Genomic DNA, 16,807 nt, shown 5'->3' on the forward strand with positions numbered 1-16,807 from the left:
GGGAACTCACCACTTCTAAGAGACGGCACACGACTGGCGTGCAATGAACAAGACTTTCTACATAGGCAACCCTCAAGTAATCAGTACGAGCACTTCGTACGGGTATGAAGCCACGATCATATCAAAATGTCTGTTCATTGTCTCCCCAAAGTCTACCTTGAACTCAGGTTCCCTCATTGATTTTCGTAGGATTAAAAGCACACCATAACGCACGCCCATTTTGTAGGCATTGGCAACAACCCAGCCCAGTCCATTGACCCTGGACCCTCCTAGGCCGCTTCCAGTATGCAATGCTGTATGCACAAGTCAGACCGCAAAGACCATGCATGCATCTATCATCCCATCCGCATTGCTTTTTGCGGCAAATCACAATAACAATCACCCATAATCCATAATTTACATGAATGCAATGATGTGAACGTTCTTTGCACGTCGGCTTCCCCTCTGCAAAGCAAAATCGAGGTTTCCCGTCCAGAATCAAACGACTTCCTCACATACCACCACCCATTCCCAAATCACCTTCAGCATCGATAATGGCGAGACGTTGTTTGGCCGTCTTGGCTTTCTTACTCACTCCCTTACCACCACGAGAACCAGGGCCACGTTTGGGTTCAGGTGTCTCAGGAGTACTGACAGGTGTGGCTGCACCTGACGGTTTGGACGATTCACCTTCAAAATGTCCCTCGCCTGCAAAAGAGTTAGTCACCGTAGCATACAACCTCAATGTGCGAGTACTCACCTTCATGGTACATATCGTCCAGACTCATTTCCATCTTGCGCTTCTTGCTGGCGGCTGCTGCTTGTGCTTTCTTGCTCTTCTTTTTCGTACTCTCGTCTTCCGGTTTATCGGCATTTTCTTTCTCCTTTTGCTCGATGAGTGCAGCTTGATCATCGTCGGCAAGCCACATTGCAATGTCTTTGGTTCGGTTTTCACGTCGGTCTCGCGTGTTGAAATCGACGCCAGCACCGTCACCTCCAGTGATGACAACACGTTGGACCTCCTCTTTCTGCATCGCACGCTTTCGGATCCGCTCCTCGATTGTGCCACGGGTAATGAGACGGTACACTGTGACTTGCCTGGTCTGACCCAATCTGTGCGCTCGATCCATGGCTTGCGAGTCGATAGTCGGATTCCAGTCAGAATCGTAGAAGATGACAGTGTCAGCAGAGGTCAAGTTGATACCCAACCCACCGGCACGTGTGGACAGCAAGAAGATGAAGATCTCTGGTCTTGTCTGGAAGTCATGTACAGTATCTCGTCGATCTTCCAACTTGGTGCTGCCGTCCAATCGAACAAACTTGTAATTGCGGTAGGTGAGGTACTCTTCCATGAGATCGATCATACGTGTCATCTGGAAGTAGAGCAACACCCGATGGCCGCCATTCTTGAGTTGGCGAAGAAGTTGGTCTAATTTGGCTAACTTGCCGGAATCCGTAACAAATCTGCGCATCGACGGGATAGATATGTGGGTGTACTTGGCCTTTCGCGATTCTGGTTGAGGTAGCAACTCAGACAATGGGAAGTGCTCAGGATCCACATCTTGGTTCAACAGCTTTTCTTCGAGACTTTCCTCAAGTGGATAAAGTGTGCCCCTCACATTCATGTTGAACATGGTCGACTGCCGCTCGGCCAGTGAAGATTGGTCAAAGGCACTGACCTCAATGGGCGGAGCCAAAGCTTTGGGTAAAGCAGCTGGCTCGAAGACAGAATATCCCTGGTCCTCGATACTTTCTCCAGAGATGTTGAACAGCCGCGCCAGAGGAGAATTCAGATCAACTTCCGCAAGCAGCTTCCGAGGTGTGTTCTCAACAATGTTGAACATGGCATGTGCAGGAGGCTTTGGCTCGACATCCTCGTATACCGGCAATGTTCGTCTGTGCTGCTTCTTCAGCTTGATTGCTCGTTCAAACAGACCGTAGTCAGCAGCTGCAGCAGCTTCACCAACAGAGGTGTCTACAAAGCGTAGGAACGAAAAGGCCCCATCGTTCTCAGTAGACTTCTTGATGTTTTCGGGTGTCCAGATCCTCAACAGTCCGCCCAGGGCGTCCTTCCGAAAACCGGCTCGATGAAAACCAGCCCGGACGTTGCTAGGACCAGCAATGTCAAGGCGGCCAACATCATTACACAGGACTCGTGGTAGATCATACTGAATGGGATTGCGCACCGAATAGCCAACTTGAACGAATGAACCTTCGCGGAGAAACGAGGCTGTTTCGGCAAAATAGGACATCGAGAAAGGTGAACTGGTGTCGGCTCTTTCAAAAAGATCGGGATGATTGCAGACCTTCCGGAATTGCATCACCAGGTTCATCAGTGTGGCCGTATCCTGATCGTCGCCCAGCGTTGCTTTCTCAATCAGATCCATGATACTGATCTTGCTCCGCAAGTTTGCATAGTACGCACGCTGTCGGTACGTAAGCTCGCAGAAGACATCTTCCTCTATTTTGTTACCCAGTTCTTTCTGAACATGAGCTTTGACACGACGCAACATGAAAGGCTTGAGAATCATATGCAGCCGCTTAAGCTGGTCTTGATTCAACTTTGTGTTACTCTGGGCATGGCTTTCGATGTCTTTGGAGAACCAATCGCTGAATTCGTCATGGGAGTCGAAAAGAGTAGGCATGATAAAGTGCAGCAGTGCCCACAATTCCTGCATGTTGTTCTGGATTGGTGTACCGGTGAGAAGAAGACGGTTTCGACACTGCATCCCTAGCAAAGTCTTCCACCGCGAACTGCTTGATGACTTGATGGCTTGTGCCTCGTCAAGAATCATGTACTGCCATCTGATTTTCTGGAAGTACGGGGCGTCCATGACGACAAGTTGATATGAGGTGACAAGAACATGAAACTCGGAATCTTTGTTGTAGGTAACATGCTTCCGATCCCAGAACTTGCGCAGGACCTTTCGATCCTTTGCACTGCCCCAATATGGAAGGACTTTAATCGAAGGCACGAATCTGGTAATCTCTTGCTGCCAGTTGTGCAGTGTAGAAGCTGGTGCAATGACCAAGAAAGGGCCCCAGATGTTGTGCTGCTCTGCAAGATATCCCATCACGGAGATAGACTGTACTGTCTTGCCCAGACCCATTTCGTCGGCCAGGATACCGTTGATGCCCTGCTCGTAAAGATTGACCAGCCAATTGAGACCTTTGAGCTGGTATTCTTTGAGTTGAGCCTGCAACATTTTGGGCTGGGTGACCTGTACGTCTCCAGCCATGGTGGGATTCTGGAAGTTCATGTCGCTGGAATCAAATTGATTCATAGGGTCGTCGCCGTTGAAGTTTCGGGCTTTGTCTTGTGCGTCTTGCAGAGCGCTCGCGGCGTTGGCGGCTGCCGCTTGTCGCAAGGCAGAGTCATCATCGACATCAAAATCGAGATCTTCAATATTGGTGACCTTGTGGTTTCCATGTTCGTTGGACAAGGCTATATCGTCCATGTCACGGTTTCGTGCATGAGGCTTCTCGCCAGTAGCGGCAGTCTCAGGATCATCAGTTGCCCGCTCCACCTCGTCGGTTTTGATCTTTCGCGAGATGAAATGCGAGTACAGTTCAGTCTGTGAGATGAGAAAGTTGAGTTTCCGCTTCTGTCGATTGGCTTCACGGTCTGCTTCAGCCTTCTTCGCATCTTCGATCTCCTTACGCTCTGCCATGCGTCGAAGATCTCGTTCTTCTCGCTCGTTGCGCTTCCAGAAGGACATCATTTCACGCATAACACGTTTGGCCCGTGCTTGAGTATCCTTCATACTCTTGTTGGTACGCTCTTGCCATTTGCGCGCTTGCTTGCTAGCCAGAATTGAGGTCTTGCGCAGGTTCTCTTGTTTCGTGCTGAGTGAGACTTGCTTGATCCGGTAGACCTTGGGTATATCCTTCCTAGCAAGATCTCTCCAAATCTGTTCGTAGATCTGGTTGTAGCCTTTGGAATCGTAATTGACCCCTTGAGCAGCGGCAACTTCTTCTTCTTCCTCCTTCTCCTTGTCTTTGTTCTTTGCTTTCGACTTTTTGCCTTTGGTGACAGGCTCAAGTGGGCTTTCGTCTTTAGGAGCAATGTTGATCAGTGCGTCTCTTTCCATCGCGGCGTACGCTGCTTCTGCCTTGTCTTTCTCTGCCTGCTTTTTCTCTTTCGATTTCTTCAGACGAGCAGACGGAGCGCCGGGCTCTTTCTTAGTTCTCTTCTTGGGTGGCTCTCCAGGCTCAGGAGAGCCAATCTGGAAGGACGAGGTGATACCGCCTTCATAGTTCGGAGCGGGAGCTGAAACCTCCAAGTCTTCCTGCGATGGAACACCCTCGAGAAGCTCTGCAGTTTGTCTGATACGAGCTTGAGACTTTTCGACCTGCTTAAGGTACTTCTGTGCATCTTCTGGATCTTCTGCGGTTCGCGCCCGCTCTTCAAGTTCCTCTAGCTTTTCTCTTTCATTGCGGATTTGTTGTTCACGGCGTCGCTTTCTTTGCATGTCTTTTTTGCGTTCTTTTTCGCTTGCAATATCTTTGTCCGCAATCTCTTTAGCAGCAATCGGTTCGACCTGTTCGCGGAAACGCTGGGCAGCGCTGATGGCGTGCGACTCGAAAGGCTTGATCAAGGAGTCCAGAGTATACTCTCGCCGGCGCTGCCAAAAGAGTGAGTTGGTGACATTGTGAAGCAGGGTGCGGCATATTTTGTTACTTACCTTGCGCTTGCGCAGTTCTGCCTCACCAACTTCTGCAGCTCGCTTTCTGCTTCGTTGCTTGTACCGCTCTTTGTGTTCATAGAAACCAACTTCTTCCACGTCACTGAGCTGACTATCATCGACCCCGGCAAGTGCTTTCAGGACTTTATCGGCCTCCCGCTCAGTCAACATTGTCCGTGGTTTGGCAGGAGCATCAAACTTCCTCGCCACTTGAACCGTGTCTGCTTTTGCTGCAGACTTCACATCACCGTTTGTTAGAGGTTGGGATGAGTCGAATGATGGCTGTTTGACAACGAGTGACTCTTCAGGTGAGATTTTGCTTTCACCCACAGGCTTTGGCGGCGGCGTTATGGGTCCTGGAGGCTTCGACTCCACAGGCTTCGAGGCTGGCTCATTGTTTGAAGGACCTAATATGCTCGCGAAGGACATGGGGTTGCTCGCTCGATCAGGCTTCTGTGGCTTGTGGTCAGTACTTTGTCAGACAGATTGAGCGTAAAAATGTACCTCTTTGGACTGAGGACGCGAGTCTGGATGAAGGTTGTCAGTCGGCCTGCCGTTGCTCAGATTGTGGTGGCTTCTTATGGGCGATTGCAGTCCAGGAGCCGAAGGACCAGGAGGGTGTGCGTGCGAAGGAGCACCGTCATACTGTGGAGGCATGTTAGGAGGAGGAAGGTGTCCTTGGTAGCTTCTCTGAAGTGCGAATGGTGGACTCGAGGTCAATTGCTGTAGATAACCAGGCACGTTGCCGACTGGGGGAGGTGGAGGCGGCAGAGCATTTGATGCAGGCAAGGGTGATGCCAATGTTGGTTGACGATGTTGATGAGGGCTGTGTACCAAAGAGGCGGGTGGAAATGGCGGAGGTGTTTGCGTGAGATGTTGAGGTGGAGGTATTTGGTAGGGTTCGTGACCATAGTAGGGGCGATTTGAATGAGATGGTGAATATGGTGGATACTGGTTCGACTGCGTTGGCGAACGAGCCGTGAATGGCGTTGATCCCGACATTTTTGGTGTTGTCCTTAATCTTCTGTCGTCTTGGGCCTGCTTTTGGTCTTTTTGGTCTATCTTTTCCTCAATTATGGGCCTGAATGCAGGTTCTTCATGTATGATATTTGTCCAAAGCCTCCATTGCCCGATTATGTGAATTATGTCAAGGTCGTTCGCAAATCCTCGTTTGGAAGGACGCCAATGATGGTGAACAGATCGGTTGTACTGACTGGGAGGGCGTTCGGTCCGCTCTTCCTGACCTCACCAAAGTGCGGCTGGCACGGTGTAGTCGTGTCACCAAATTCGACTCGTCAAGGGGTTTGCGACATTGTTCAATCGGAGCGACGATAAAGTAATGGTCGCGCGATAGTAAAGTGCAATGGTTACGACGGATTGATGATGGTTTGGGTGAGAGTGGGTGATGGAGATGAAGAGATGTGGCAATGTAGGCAGATACGGAGCATGATCAGTCGCAGCTGTAAGTGTTCGCAGCCCAAGCTTGTCTGCCCGGATGTCTGGATCATCTTCACAAATACGCGCGACTCGGGCAGGGTGCGGCGTTAAGGGCCAGGAACATGAAAGTGAGCCCAAGTCACGTGAATTCTCTTCTATACAAAGGGTTGTCTATCTGGGGTGGTGAGAATTGTCAGGGGAATGTTGTTTTCCCATCCGATGGACTTTTTGTCCATACTTGACTTATTTCTCTTGTAATTGAATGTTGTTCGAGATAAAGAGGGCTGATGCAAAAGCGAGGGTAACGGGCAAGTCGCTGTTTGATCCACATGGCACTCTGACTGAGTTGTGACTGACTTGTTCCTCCTTCGCCCAAAGTTTTCCTGAACCCCCCCGAAAAAAGAGGTGCTTTGCCCGCAATAATAATCGACCTCCCGTTCTGACTTGCATCATGGCGCGAATGGGCGTGACCCCCAGCCAAGTACGCTACGGCCGGGAAGACTATGCCAGATCGGGACAGGAACCTCCTTGAAACTCTGCTGCCGTCTCTCTTTATAAAACTTGCTTGTTCGGTTGGGTGCAGCTACCAGCACTTGCCTTGCTGAAGCACACCGTTGGAAAGAGCATAGCATCCTTTCAGCGATACAGCTATTCAAATGGCCCCCAAGAACAAAGATTCGGGCAAGTCTGGCTCAGCAGGCGGTAAAGGCAAAGGAAAGGGCAAAGACGATGAAGCCTCAGCTGGCGGCAGTGGTAAGCTGAAGGCAGCCCAGTCCATCAATGCCAGACACATACTAGTAGGTCCATTCTCGAGAAAACATCTAGCCATGAGGTATTTTGATCTGATCTTTCCTGCCTGCATCTCTCAGTGCGAGAAGCACTCAAAGAAAGAAGAAGCTCTAGCAAAGCTGCGTGATGGTGCCAAATTCGATGACGTGGCAAGAGAATTCTCAGAGGACAAAGCTCGACAAGGTACATTGTCCCCTAACCGAAGATCTCTCTATCAGCAGCCGCAGCTTTCCGCCCTAGGAACTTGCCATACTGATCTGCATGATAGGCGGCTCGCTAGGCTGGAAAGTGCGTGGCAGTCTACATGGCGACTTTGAAAAGGTGGCATACGATTTGGAACCAAGCACCACAGCCAATCCCAAGTGTAAGTTCCTTATCTCATTCCAAAATTAATGAATGTGCAATATTGGGATCTCCCCTGTCTGTACAAAGGACCTGGTTCTAAAAAGAATGATCCGACGCTCCAACCCCACGGTAACATGTCGCTTGCTGAAAATGCTGCCCGAGTCGCTCAAATGACGGTCACCCATCAGCGCTAATCAATCTGCCGGACAGATGCGGAAGTGAAAACAAGCCACGGCTATCATATCATAATGGTGGAAGGCCGGAAGTGACCAGAAAGAAAACGAGAGACCGAGGTCTCAATGAATGAGTGGACTGGATATGCTCACGTCCGCCAGAACATCCAAGGCGGTGTGGTCGAGGTGGTACTTTCTCTTTTTTGGTGAAGTATTGACTGGTAGTACCATGACGTCGAGCATCGGCACTTTCTTAGGCCCATTGTCCGGAGGGGTGGGAGCAGACCTAGGGATATCTGTGAAAAGTTTGACGTGAATGGGCGGACTTGGACGGTCATGAGGAGGAGTGATGCGGGCTGCGTGGTGAAGTGCAACTGTTTGTGCTTGTTCAGAACCGGTTTGAGCTAGTCGGTCAACACGGTCAATAGTCAAGAAGCCGCTTGATCTTGGCTCCTCCTGTGAAGGGGATAGACGCTGAGGCATGTTGAGCGGCGCCGATCGTGGCATCTCCACAAGGTTGAGTATTCCACTGGAACGAGGCTCTTCGGGGTCAGTGGTGGTTGATCCGGACCCGTTGGCCGACAACGGGCGTGAGGAAGCTGTATGGACAGATCTCCCATCGACGCTCGACGAGACTGGTCTCGCAGCAACAGTATCGGGTGAGACATGGCCATTCTGCAAGGGCGGTTCGTCTTGACCATGAGCCCGACCCACCCGTCTCCTCTTTGAGCGGAGACTTTCCAATTCTTCCACGCGATTTTCTATCGCGACGTAGACATCATCCACCACGAGGACGCGTTCTCGAAGACGGATCTGCTCGTCGTTGTAATTTCCCAGCTTGCTCTCTAGTTCCAGAATCTTCCTGCGCATCTCTTTCTCGTTTTGATAGAACGGTGCTAAAGCCTCGCGCAGGATGCGGGTGTCTCCTTCCCATAACTGTCTTTCCCTGCTTAAGGCAGCTTCTCTATTTCCTCGCTCACTCTGAATGGTTTCTTCCAAACGTCTGATCTTTTCACCTAATTTTTCGATTGTAGCGCTGAGGGCTTCCGAGGTTTGTTTCGCAACGTCATGAACATGAAAGCAGGCTTGATGACCGCAGTCACAAATATTGCCTGGCGCGGTTCGATTGTGATGGAAGGATTGACATGAGCACTGTTGATTCTGAGCCGATGGGTGTGACAAAACATATCGGCACCCGCCAGCTGGTTGAGGGCGCGGAGTCTCAGAGGTCAATCGAAGAGGGTGATGCTCATGGGCGAAAGGAGGGGGAAGCGACAGGGTATTCGTGCCGAACATGGTTGCAACGACCACTCTGAAATATCATATAACACAAACGACTCTTTGCACACAAGAAACAGTGCCGACTTTTACGCGAGCATGAAGCTGCCCACGGCGATGACGAAGTAGAGGGATCACCCCCTCCTAGTGGGAGGGTGATATCTCTGTACGGTGTGCCTTTTCGGCTGCAAAGAGTATCTTCCAAAAGGTATATTCTGCTGCGCACTTGTCAGCAAAATGGTATATGCTCGAAGATACGGTGAGTGACATACGCAAATTTGTCTTGGTGTTTTCCTGTTACCACCGTGCGTGGCTCTTTCTCAGAGAACTCCAGCTGAACGTATACCACAAATAGGTGCTCATTGTAGCTTGGACGGTGAAAACAGGTCAAAATGGCGAAAGGGTGAGGAAGACCGCAGAGCGGGTTTCAGAGCAAGGCGGTCGGAGGTCTGCTTTTATCAGGCTCAGATGGGTTGTTTTGATGGAGAAGGAAGATCCACGGTTGTTATCTTTGGGAGGAAGACGTGCTCGGCTCAACAAGGACGTAACTACAGTGGTATGCCGGCAACGCAGAGTTAGGGAGACATGTGCCTGCGCGCGGTACGGCAAATGGACCTCAGTTCGACGGGTGAGCCCGAATCAGGAGGCAGAAGACAATCGGGGAAGGGCATCTGCAGGAGGTGCAGGTAGAAGTGACTTGGATCAAAATCGGTTTAGGCAATGTTAGCTTCCAACGATGCCCGACGACGTTGGATCCTGTGATGGGCGCAGATTGACCGATTGATAAGGAAGAGTGACAAGCTAGGCTAGCTGCGTCTGGTCTGTCTGCGGAACGGAAGAACGTGGGATCCCGCCGAGATGGTTGACCGTATGAAGAAACCATGGATGGGGCCCCCCACCGCATCGGTGATGATGATGATGGATGCGCATGGCGCCATGGCAAGGTCTGATGAGCACATTATTGTTAGACGAGATACCAACAAACCACTGGCAGGGTGAGGAGAGGGAAGAAGTTCTTGTTGTTGGAGTGGGGTCTGCTTCGAATGGGCATGCCACAGGGTGTTGATAGCCTGATAGTCGTGTGGAACAAATGAGATAGGCTTGTTAAGTTAGGGTACTCCCGTGCTCCGAACGCACAGGCATGGAGGCTGCCGGCAAGACGGCAAGGGGCGAGTCAGGTACTCTGGTCGATGTACTTGGTACAATCCTTCGAAGCTTTCGGCTTGATCATTCAACTGCCGGGTTATCTTATCAGAGCACATGTCCTGCACGAGCATCCTTTCTTTTTTTCGAAGGGGACGTGGATGGTGGTGGTGATGATGATAACGATGATGTCGTCCAAGACTCTTCGTCGCTGCCTAGCGGAAGTGTGTACGGAGTACAGTATGAGGGAAAGAAGCATGGGGGTTGCGCTGATGGTCGTTTGCACATGACAATATGTCCGACGACTGGCAATTGCAGTTGCAATTGCACCACTCCCCATACGACGATTAAATTAGCCAAAACTGCCCGCTCACTGACAGGCTACGACGGTAAGTTCCAGCACCACAAGTAGCCCACCAAAATGTTGTTCAATCACTGCCGAAGCCTCTCTCAATTTGCCAGCACATTCGTTGATCCTTGGTTTGAAACGGTCTGGTGACTGGGGGTGCTACGCAATCATTCCGCACATATGTACATGTTCGGCATCGCGTTTCTTACCAGGCCATTATCACCAAAGAAAGTCTTCGCCCTGACCACGTGTCGATCGACAATCTCATGGAAAAGAACTCCATCTACTCTTATGCTTCAAGCCAGATGTTCAAAAGTGGCTGCTGCTCACTTTGTCTGGCTGACTCACTCAGTGAAACCCTTCGCCTTTCGGCACGATGCCACGGATACCATAAGCAAATTCACGTGCTCTGACCTAATTGAGGGCGAGTGAAAAGGCTGAATACTTGTCGAATGTCGACATCGATACTTGCAAAATGAGAAGCCGCAATTCTACACAGTGACGCTTCCAACACTCTGGGATTACCCACTGACCCATTGTGCGTAGCCTCGTCAGTTGGCAGAACCCACTTCCCTTCGGTCCTTCAGCCTCGTGACATTATTTGTGGCACTGCCCTCAACAACCCCGCAGCCGACGAATCCGGAGGACCTTTTGGTTTAGGCTGCGACAGCAACTGCGACATTCCCATCAAACCGCCTCACGTAAATTCCTCGCTCATCATCAGTGCACTCACATTCACAACCACACTCAGTCTCTTTCCCTCCTTATCTCCTATCTCTCCGTCTTGAACATGTCGAACACAGTATACAAACCGCCGGAAGGTCCACCACCAGGCCTGGCGCAACCACAACCCACCTACCAGGACGGCGGCGATCGAGGCTTCGGCCAAAACAATTCTTACCCTTCTCAAGGCCCAAACGGCTACTACCAGCAACCTCCCCAAGGCTGGAATCAAGGTCCGTCGGGTCCGGGGCCGTGGCAGCAGCAAGGTTATCAACAGCAGCCCTATGGCTACTATGGACCCCCGCAGCAAGGCATGTACTACCAACAAGGACAGCCAGGACCATATTATCAAGATCGAGGTATGGGAGCTGGTGGAGAAGGGTGTTGCGCTGCACTACTTGCAGCCATGACATGTTGTTGCTGTCTTGAGCTCTTGTTCTAAAGCGTGGTTTGGTTGTACATATGGCGCAAATGGAGGGTGTGTGTTATTGACAGGCAGAACGGAACCCTTACAGCGACGGGGGAGTTACGGTGGGAAAGAACCATGCTCAATCCTCTTTGCCTGGCACTTCATCTGTTTCCCGCATCTCTGACATCACTGCATCTGTTTGACTCCCTGTCTAATCCGTTCGAGGAAGCCGGGTTTTCCAAAGTCGGGTGCAAACAGTCCTCGAGGGCATCCAACGGAGTGAATGTGTCCACATTGCCACCAAACGGTTGTTCATGGTCATAGAACAAACAGTTGTGACACGCTTATAATGACTAGCACCAGTCGCCAGTCTAGGCCTTCACTGGCCCAATAGACTCCTACACTATGATATACAAATATTGGGATCTTTGGCACTGCAACCAAACATAAGCATTTATATTGATTCTGTTCAATCACGGCAAGATCTGCCAGTCTCAGGAACAATCAGAGCTCCAGCTGTATGCGACAATACTGAGACCTATACCCGAAAACCCACTCGAGTACTATATCGTGATGGGTCGCTTAGTCTTTTCCTGTCCCAGACCATTTGAGACATTCCTTACGCTCGCAATACTCATCTCGCTGTCGCTTGCAGCAGCTCCGCCAGAAATTTCGCCCATGGTCACCACTCACAGTACTACGATTGCCCGTCATAGCACTACGGCCACCAGATTGCCGCATTCAACAACAACAACAACACCTGCACCGTCCGACCCATCGTGTTACAACACGACCGAGTTTCCGCTTACCGTCGCCAGCATCGTACTTGTGCTTCTCGGGTTGCAACTGGCCATCTGGTCGGTATGGACCTTAATTGGGAGGAGATCAGTACTATAGCTATCGCTGTGGGCGTGATCGGTTCTAGCTGGCGAGAGATTGGCACTGAATATCTGCACCATACGGTCGAGTGACACGTGAATGCAAAGGTTCATGCGCGGCCGCAGCATTAGGATATCTTGAGGGACTGGGTAATGGAGTGATATCGACACACGGTCCAGCTCCTGGGCCTAGTTGTCCACAGCTATCTGCAGGGAACAGATTGCACATTCCTTCCTTGAAAACCTGAATAGCTCCTATCATAACACACTTTGGTCGAAGAGCCCTCCTTGGGCTCAATTCATATCACTGCCATTGCAACTTCCCAGGGTATCATATCGTACACTTCTCAACGTAAATCACCAATAGGCTCTATCGGCCACAAGGTCCGCCTTGGCCATAATCATACCAGCGTGAGGTGTGAGGTCCTTACTTCTTTGCCATCAAAAATGCATCCGGATAGACTTTCTGCACCTCAGTAGTCATCTTGGACACGGGTCTGGCATCTTTTCGGGCATACAAGCCAATAACCGTGGCGAGAACTGCTCGAGATTCCTTACCAACCGGTGTCCAGTGACCACTTCGTGGCAGAATTGTGATCTCACTGTCTTTGGCCAGATAGTCTCCCAAGCCATCCAAGCAAATCGGCCTCCCACAGGCTAGATCCCTCTCTCCCCAGAGAACATAAGTTGGCGCATTCAATTGGCCTTTGAGGTGATCTATGAAGAGGGAGTTCGACACAGAAGATCGACGACGGCTTGGGCTGCTGGACTGGGAGGCCGTGGTTTCAATTGCATACAAGTCGGCAATTGTTTCAAGCGACTTTGTCCACGGGAGCGACGCTACTCCGTCGCGGTAATAGCCTGTCATGTTCCAGAAAGCCGCGGCAGGAGAGTCTGCACGTTGAGCCACGCTGGACCCATAAGTCTGTCCGGTGTCGCCATTGGCACTGTGCGAGATCGACGAGGTCTTGCACTCATGCAAGCTGGGTCCAAAGGTTGAGGCCATGCACTCCTGGACGCGATATTCGTCCGAACGCTTCCCATAGCCGGACCAGTGAGCTCCTCGAAGGAACGAATAGTTGCCAGCGACACCAATCGCTTTGACAAAGACACTGGGTAGGTTGAACATGAAAATGTAACCCATCATCATGGTCTGTACGAGAAGTGGCTGTAGGGTCTTGATGGTCTTTGACAAACATGCAAAATGCTGCTTTGGGGACTGCTTGAATTGTCTGAAGATCTTCGAAGCTGATCCGATGATGCGATCTTTGTTGGCAAATGAAAGTTCAACCTGGAAAGAGTCAGAAGCTGCCACTTGCAAAATACCCGCACAGATACTCACATGGGGAGCGTTGGTGAGGATGAACCGATCCGCCAAACAAGGAGCCTCTGAAGCAAGACGGAAACCGAGGACACAACCCCAATCATGACCGACAATGAAGGTCTTGGGCTGGTCGCTGTCCTCTGGTAGGTATTTGTCCCGCATGGCGACCACGAACTCCGTAAGAGCCTCCAATATTTCTGTGTCATACCTCTTGAAACTGTCGCTTCCCCCATAGCCAGGCAGGTCCACGCAGACAAGTGTGGCATCTTCCTTGGATATGGCGGGCTCTTGCATCAAATGCCTCCACATCATGGAGCTGTCTGGGAAACCGTGTAAGAAGACGACGAGACTACCGTGGGTAGCTTCCAGTTGGTTGCTGATGTAGTGTAACCTGAGGCCATTGCGTAAGGTGTAGAAGTTGTGCTTGAAGCCCGGCAGAGGTTCTTTGGTCAGATTCCAGAAGCGATCTCGTTCTGCGGTAGGATCAAATCAGCTATGATGTCGGAGGTCACCCGGTATACATACCAATGGCGTATTGAAGTTTGTCTTGCTCTGAATCTCTTCTGAAAAATGTCCCATTCTTGATGAACAATCCCAAAAAGAGGAACCAATTGAACAGGGCAAAGGAATAGAAGGCGACTTGTCCGAGCAAGTGCTTGATGAAGCTAGAGGCCATGACGAAGATTGGTATGGACGAGCTTAGGTTATCTGGGAGCGACGGGAGGAATGTTTGCTGTTGCAAAGGGCTGAGGTCAATTCATCCGGAGGGGCACCTGCTCCCCGGTTCAGTCAACGGAGAGACAGTGTCTTGGGTGGTTTCGAGGAGAATGGTTCAAGCAAGTACATGAGGATACGAAGGACAGTTGTGAGAGACGAGGGACAAGAGTGTAGAGGTGACCATGAGGAGGAGCAGCATGGACGTGAACCGTATCGCAGTGCGGTGGTCAGAGTCACCCGGCGTAAGCTGGACAGGTTGCCACGAGTAGATCTTGTTGAGGATCTGCTTGTCATTTGCTTGGACGCCGTCCTGGGGAACACAGATTCTCCCAAAGCCAGGATGGACCTGGAGTCGTGCGAGCGACAGTTGAGGGCGGCATCACGATGGACAGCTCGATTAAGCAGCGATGGACATGAAACACGCGGTGATGGGCGGGGCACAAGGCGCCAAAACGGTCAATGGTTCTGCAGGGTCCAATCCGTCCGGCGTCCGTCTTCCCCTCATCGCAGTCTATTCGCTTGCGGCCCTGACTAAGACCTCATTCTCTTGTCAACAAACTCGTGTTCTACGAGTACATTCTTAAATGCTCACGCGTCGCCGTCACAGAAGCCATGAGCCATGTCGATAAACACGTTGCCAAATGTCATGGCCGTTTCCCTTCGGCACAGTGCAACCCAGAATGCTTTTCTCCTGTCGAGGACCGCAGGAGCTTGAACTGCACGGTCGTCTCCCATGAGATGATCTTACCTCAATCCTCGAGATCAGCGCCGTCCTTGAGCGACACTGGCCCGTGTTTGATGCCTAAGTTCTGAATTCAGCTGATTTCGGATCTCACTAACCAGACTGCTATGCTGCATGTGACAAGCAGAACCTTCAATCGACCTGGGACGCTCCGATCGAGTGTACATTGCAGCATACCCAAACAAGACGCACTTGACTGTCACAATAATCACAACGTGCTGTTAACGTGTCAACGACGGCTTCGATAACCTGCAGAACGAATTGCTCCGCTAAGAAATTCGGTGTCTCATCTCCGCTTGAAAATGAATTGCATGGAAGTCATTCATGATGTAACTTGAGGCTTTGCTCGGCCAAAGCTTTTGCTAACTCGGTCATTCCACTATCTGTCTGTCGCCTCGAAGCAAGATGACGGTGCTGAAGGCATACCGTGTAACAGCACCCAACCATCCGATGTTGACCTCGCTGCTGACTTCAGAGATGGGTGTACAGCAAACCATTTGCCTGATTGGGGGCCTTTGAGCTGCTCAGTGAAAGCCAAACTCGCCGACTTGTCCCTCGAGGGAAGCTTTCGAAACAGACTGGAAATTTGCCAATTGCCCTTGTTGCCCTTCCGGCGTTGGTCTACCCTTTTGCAGGCAGATACTGCGACATGAATTATCGGTGCACCCGGTTGTCTCCCTGAGGGGGACCATAATCGTCATTGGCGCTCCCCAAGTCCTCTGCGCGATGTGCTGGCTCTCTGGCTCTGCGTCGTAAGATGAATCGATTGATGTTGTTGTGAAAAGGCTGAGGATCCCTTCGATACAGGTAGGTGCAGACACATGCTGTGACGACAATGATGAACACCAGAACTGGTGCTCCCCATGCTGCGGCGGACACCATGTTGCGCTAGATGGACAGATGCCGACCCAGATCTGTGCCGAATGTGGTAGCTTGCGAGAGCAGTGCTTGCGGGTCTTCTGCGCACTTGCTGTTCAAAATCGAGATACTCGTGCTGGCAATAGTTGAGGTGTCATTTGTTGCGATGTTGAGAGCTCACAGCAAGACTTGGGCTTCATATTAATACCCCTGGAGACTATCGAATCGGCGTGCACTTCACTCGTACTCGACACACAATCGAGACAGTCATGTCAAGTTCCGAGTCTGTCACCACAATGCTTCACAAACCGCAGTAAGCTCCATCACTGGGATATCCCGTCAAACAATCCCGTCCCGGAAATCGTCAGTTCCTGCAGGCACAATCTGAAGGGCTCTTGGAAATTCATGCCGGCATCCCTTGCAGCTCTTGAAGCGTCCGGCAACTTCAAGCCGCTTTGATCGCAGCGCTCAGCCATCTACCTGCACCCCTCGACTTCCGCTGGCTCTCTCCTTGACTGACTTCGTTGGTCGGCAAACGGTCCATCTCCATGGCTGTGGTGGCCTTCTTGTCGATCTGTCTTGCGCCGTCCCGGTGCCAGCCGATTCGGATGTACAAGTTCCGAATCAGTGACACAGAAAAGAACCCCACCGCCACGAGGAAGAAGATGAGTGCACGATCAGAGACGCCATTGCGAATTGACTGACTGGCATCAACGCCCGCGCTCTCTGAAAGTGCTCTGGTCAAAATCATGGTGGGCCGTGCGGTCATGGAGTCTCAAAGAGGCGGAAGACGTAAGAATGCTGTTGTCGATGCCTATAGATCTTTGTGCTCTTTGGTCGACCTCGAAGCAGACCGTTGGGGCGGGTTTTGCTGGGTTAGATATGTATCGATTTTGAGTGGTGGTTTCGAAAGAGTATGTCGAGAGGTCGAGAGCTCAGAGAGTTGGAGGCCTTCTATATTTCTGGTGTCCAATGTAT

The 16,807-nt window shown here is 51.1% G+C and overlaps 6 protein-coding genes across 6 annotated transcripts; 2 read left to right on the plus strand and 4 right to left on the minus strand.

Moving 5' to 3' along the window:
• Positions 1-28: 28 nt before the first annotated feature.
• Positions 29-5,666, minus strand: EDD37DRAFT_682377 (adenosinetriphosphatase; the record flags this gene model as incomplete). Its single annotated transcript, XM_062819801.1, has 4 exons — positions 29-687; positions 740-4,604; positions 4,665-5,117; positions 5,148-5,666. The coding sequence occupies 4 exons, from the start codon at positions 5,664-5,666 to the stop codon at positions 491-493; spliced, it is 5,034 nt and encodes a 1,677-aa protein (XP_062668812.1). The 3' UTR covers positions 29-490.
• Positions 5,667-6,669: 1,003 nt separating this feature from the next.
• On the plus strand, positions 6,670-7,407 carry EDD37DRAFT_448792 (peptidyl-prolyl cis-trans isomerase NIMA-interacting 4). Its single transcript, XM_062812849.1, has 3 exons — positions 6,670-6,898; positions 6,971-7,073; positions 7,159-7,407. Exons 1-3 carry the CDS (start codon positions 6,758-6,760, stop codon positions 7,281-7,283), a joined length of 369 nt encoding a protein of 122 aa, XP_062668813.1. The 5' UTR covers positions 6,670-6,757; the 3' UTR covers positions 7,284-7,407.
• On the minus strand, positions 7,370-9,030 carry EDD37DRAFT_448809 (uncharacterized protein). The gene is made up of 2 exons (XM_062812850.1): positions 8,959-9,030; positions 7,370-8,904 (listed from the first exon to the last, which is right to left on the minus strand). The coding sequence occupies exon 2, from the start codon at positions 8,702-8,704 to the stop codon at positions 7,532-7,534; it is 1,173 nt and encodes a 390-aa protein (XP_062668814.1). The 5' UTR covers positions 8,705-8,904; positions 8,959-9,030; the 3' UTR covers positions 7,370-7,531.
• A 1,938-nt stretch (positions 9,031-10,968) lies between these two features.
• EDD37DRAFT_651120 (uncharacterized protein) lies at positions 10,969-11,343 on the plus strand (the record flags this gene model as incomplete). The annotated part of the gene is made up of 1 exon (XM_062818317.1): positions 10,969-11,343. One exon carries the CDS (start codon positions 10,969-10,971, stop codon positions 11,341-11,343), a length of 375 nt encoding a protein of 124 aa, XP_062668815.1.
• A 1,189-nt stretch (positions 11,344-12,532) lies between these two features.
• EDD37DRAFT_448876 (alpha/beta hydrolase) lies at positions 12,533-14,599 on the minus strand. The gene is made up of 3 exons (XM_062812851.1): positions 14,038-14,599; positions 13,531-13,985; positions 12,533-13,479 (listed from the first exon to the last, which is right to left on the minus strand). The coding sequence occupies exons 1-3, from the start codon at positions 14,186-14,188 to the stop codon at positions 12,616-12,618; spliced, it is 1,470 nt and encodes a 489-aa protein (XP_062668816.1). The 5' UTR covers positions 14,189-14,599; the 3' UTR covers positions 12,533-12,615.
• A 1,675-nt stretch (positions 14,600-16,274) lies between these two features.
• On the minus strand, positions 16,275-16,580 carry EDD37DRAFT_651122 (uncharacterized protein; the record flags this gene model as incomplete). Its single annotated transcript, XM_062818318.1, has 1 exon — positions 16,275-16,580. The coding sequence occupies one exon, from the start codon at positions 16,578-16,580 to the stop codon at positions 16,275-16,277; it is 306 nt and encodes a 101-aa protein (XP_062668817.1).
• Between the last annotated feature and the right edge of the window lie 227 nt (positions 16,581-16,807).

The sequence above is a fragment of the Exophiala viscosa genome, assembly GCF_022695815.1.
Source record: "Exophiala viscosa unplaced genomic scaffold EDD37scaffold_7, whole genome shotgun sequence".
In the NCBI taxonomy this organism is placed as follows: domain Eukaryota; kingdom Fungi; phylum Ascomycota; class Eurotiomycetes; order Chaetothyriales; family Herpotrichiellaceae; genus Exophiala; species Exophiala viscosa.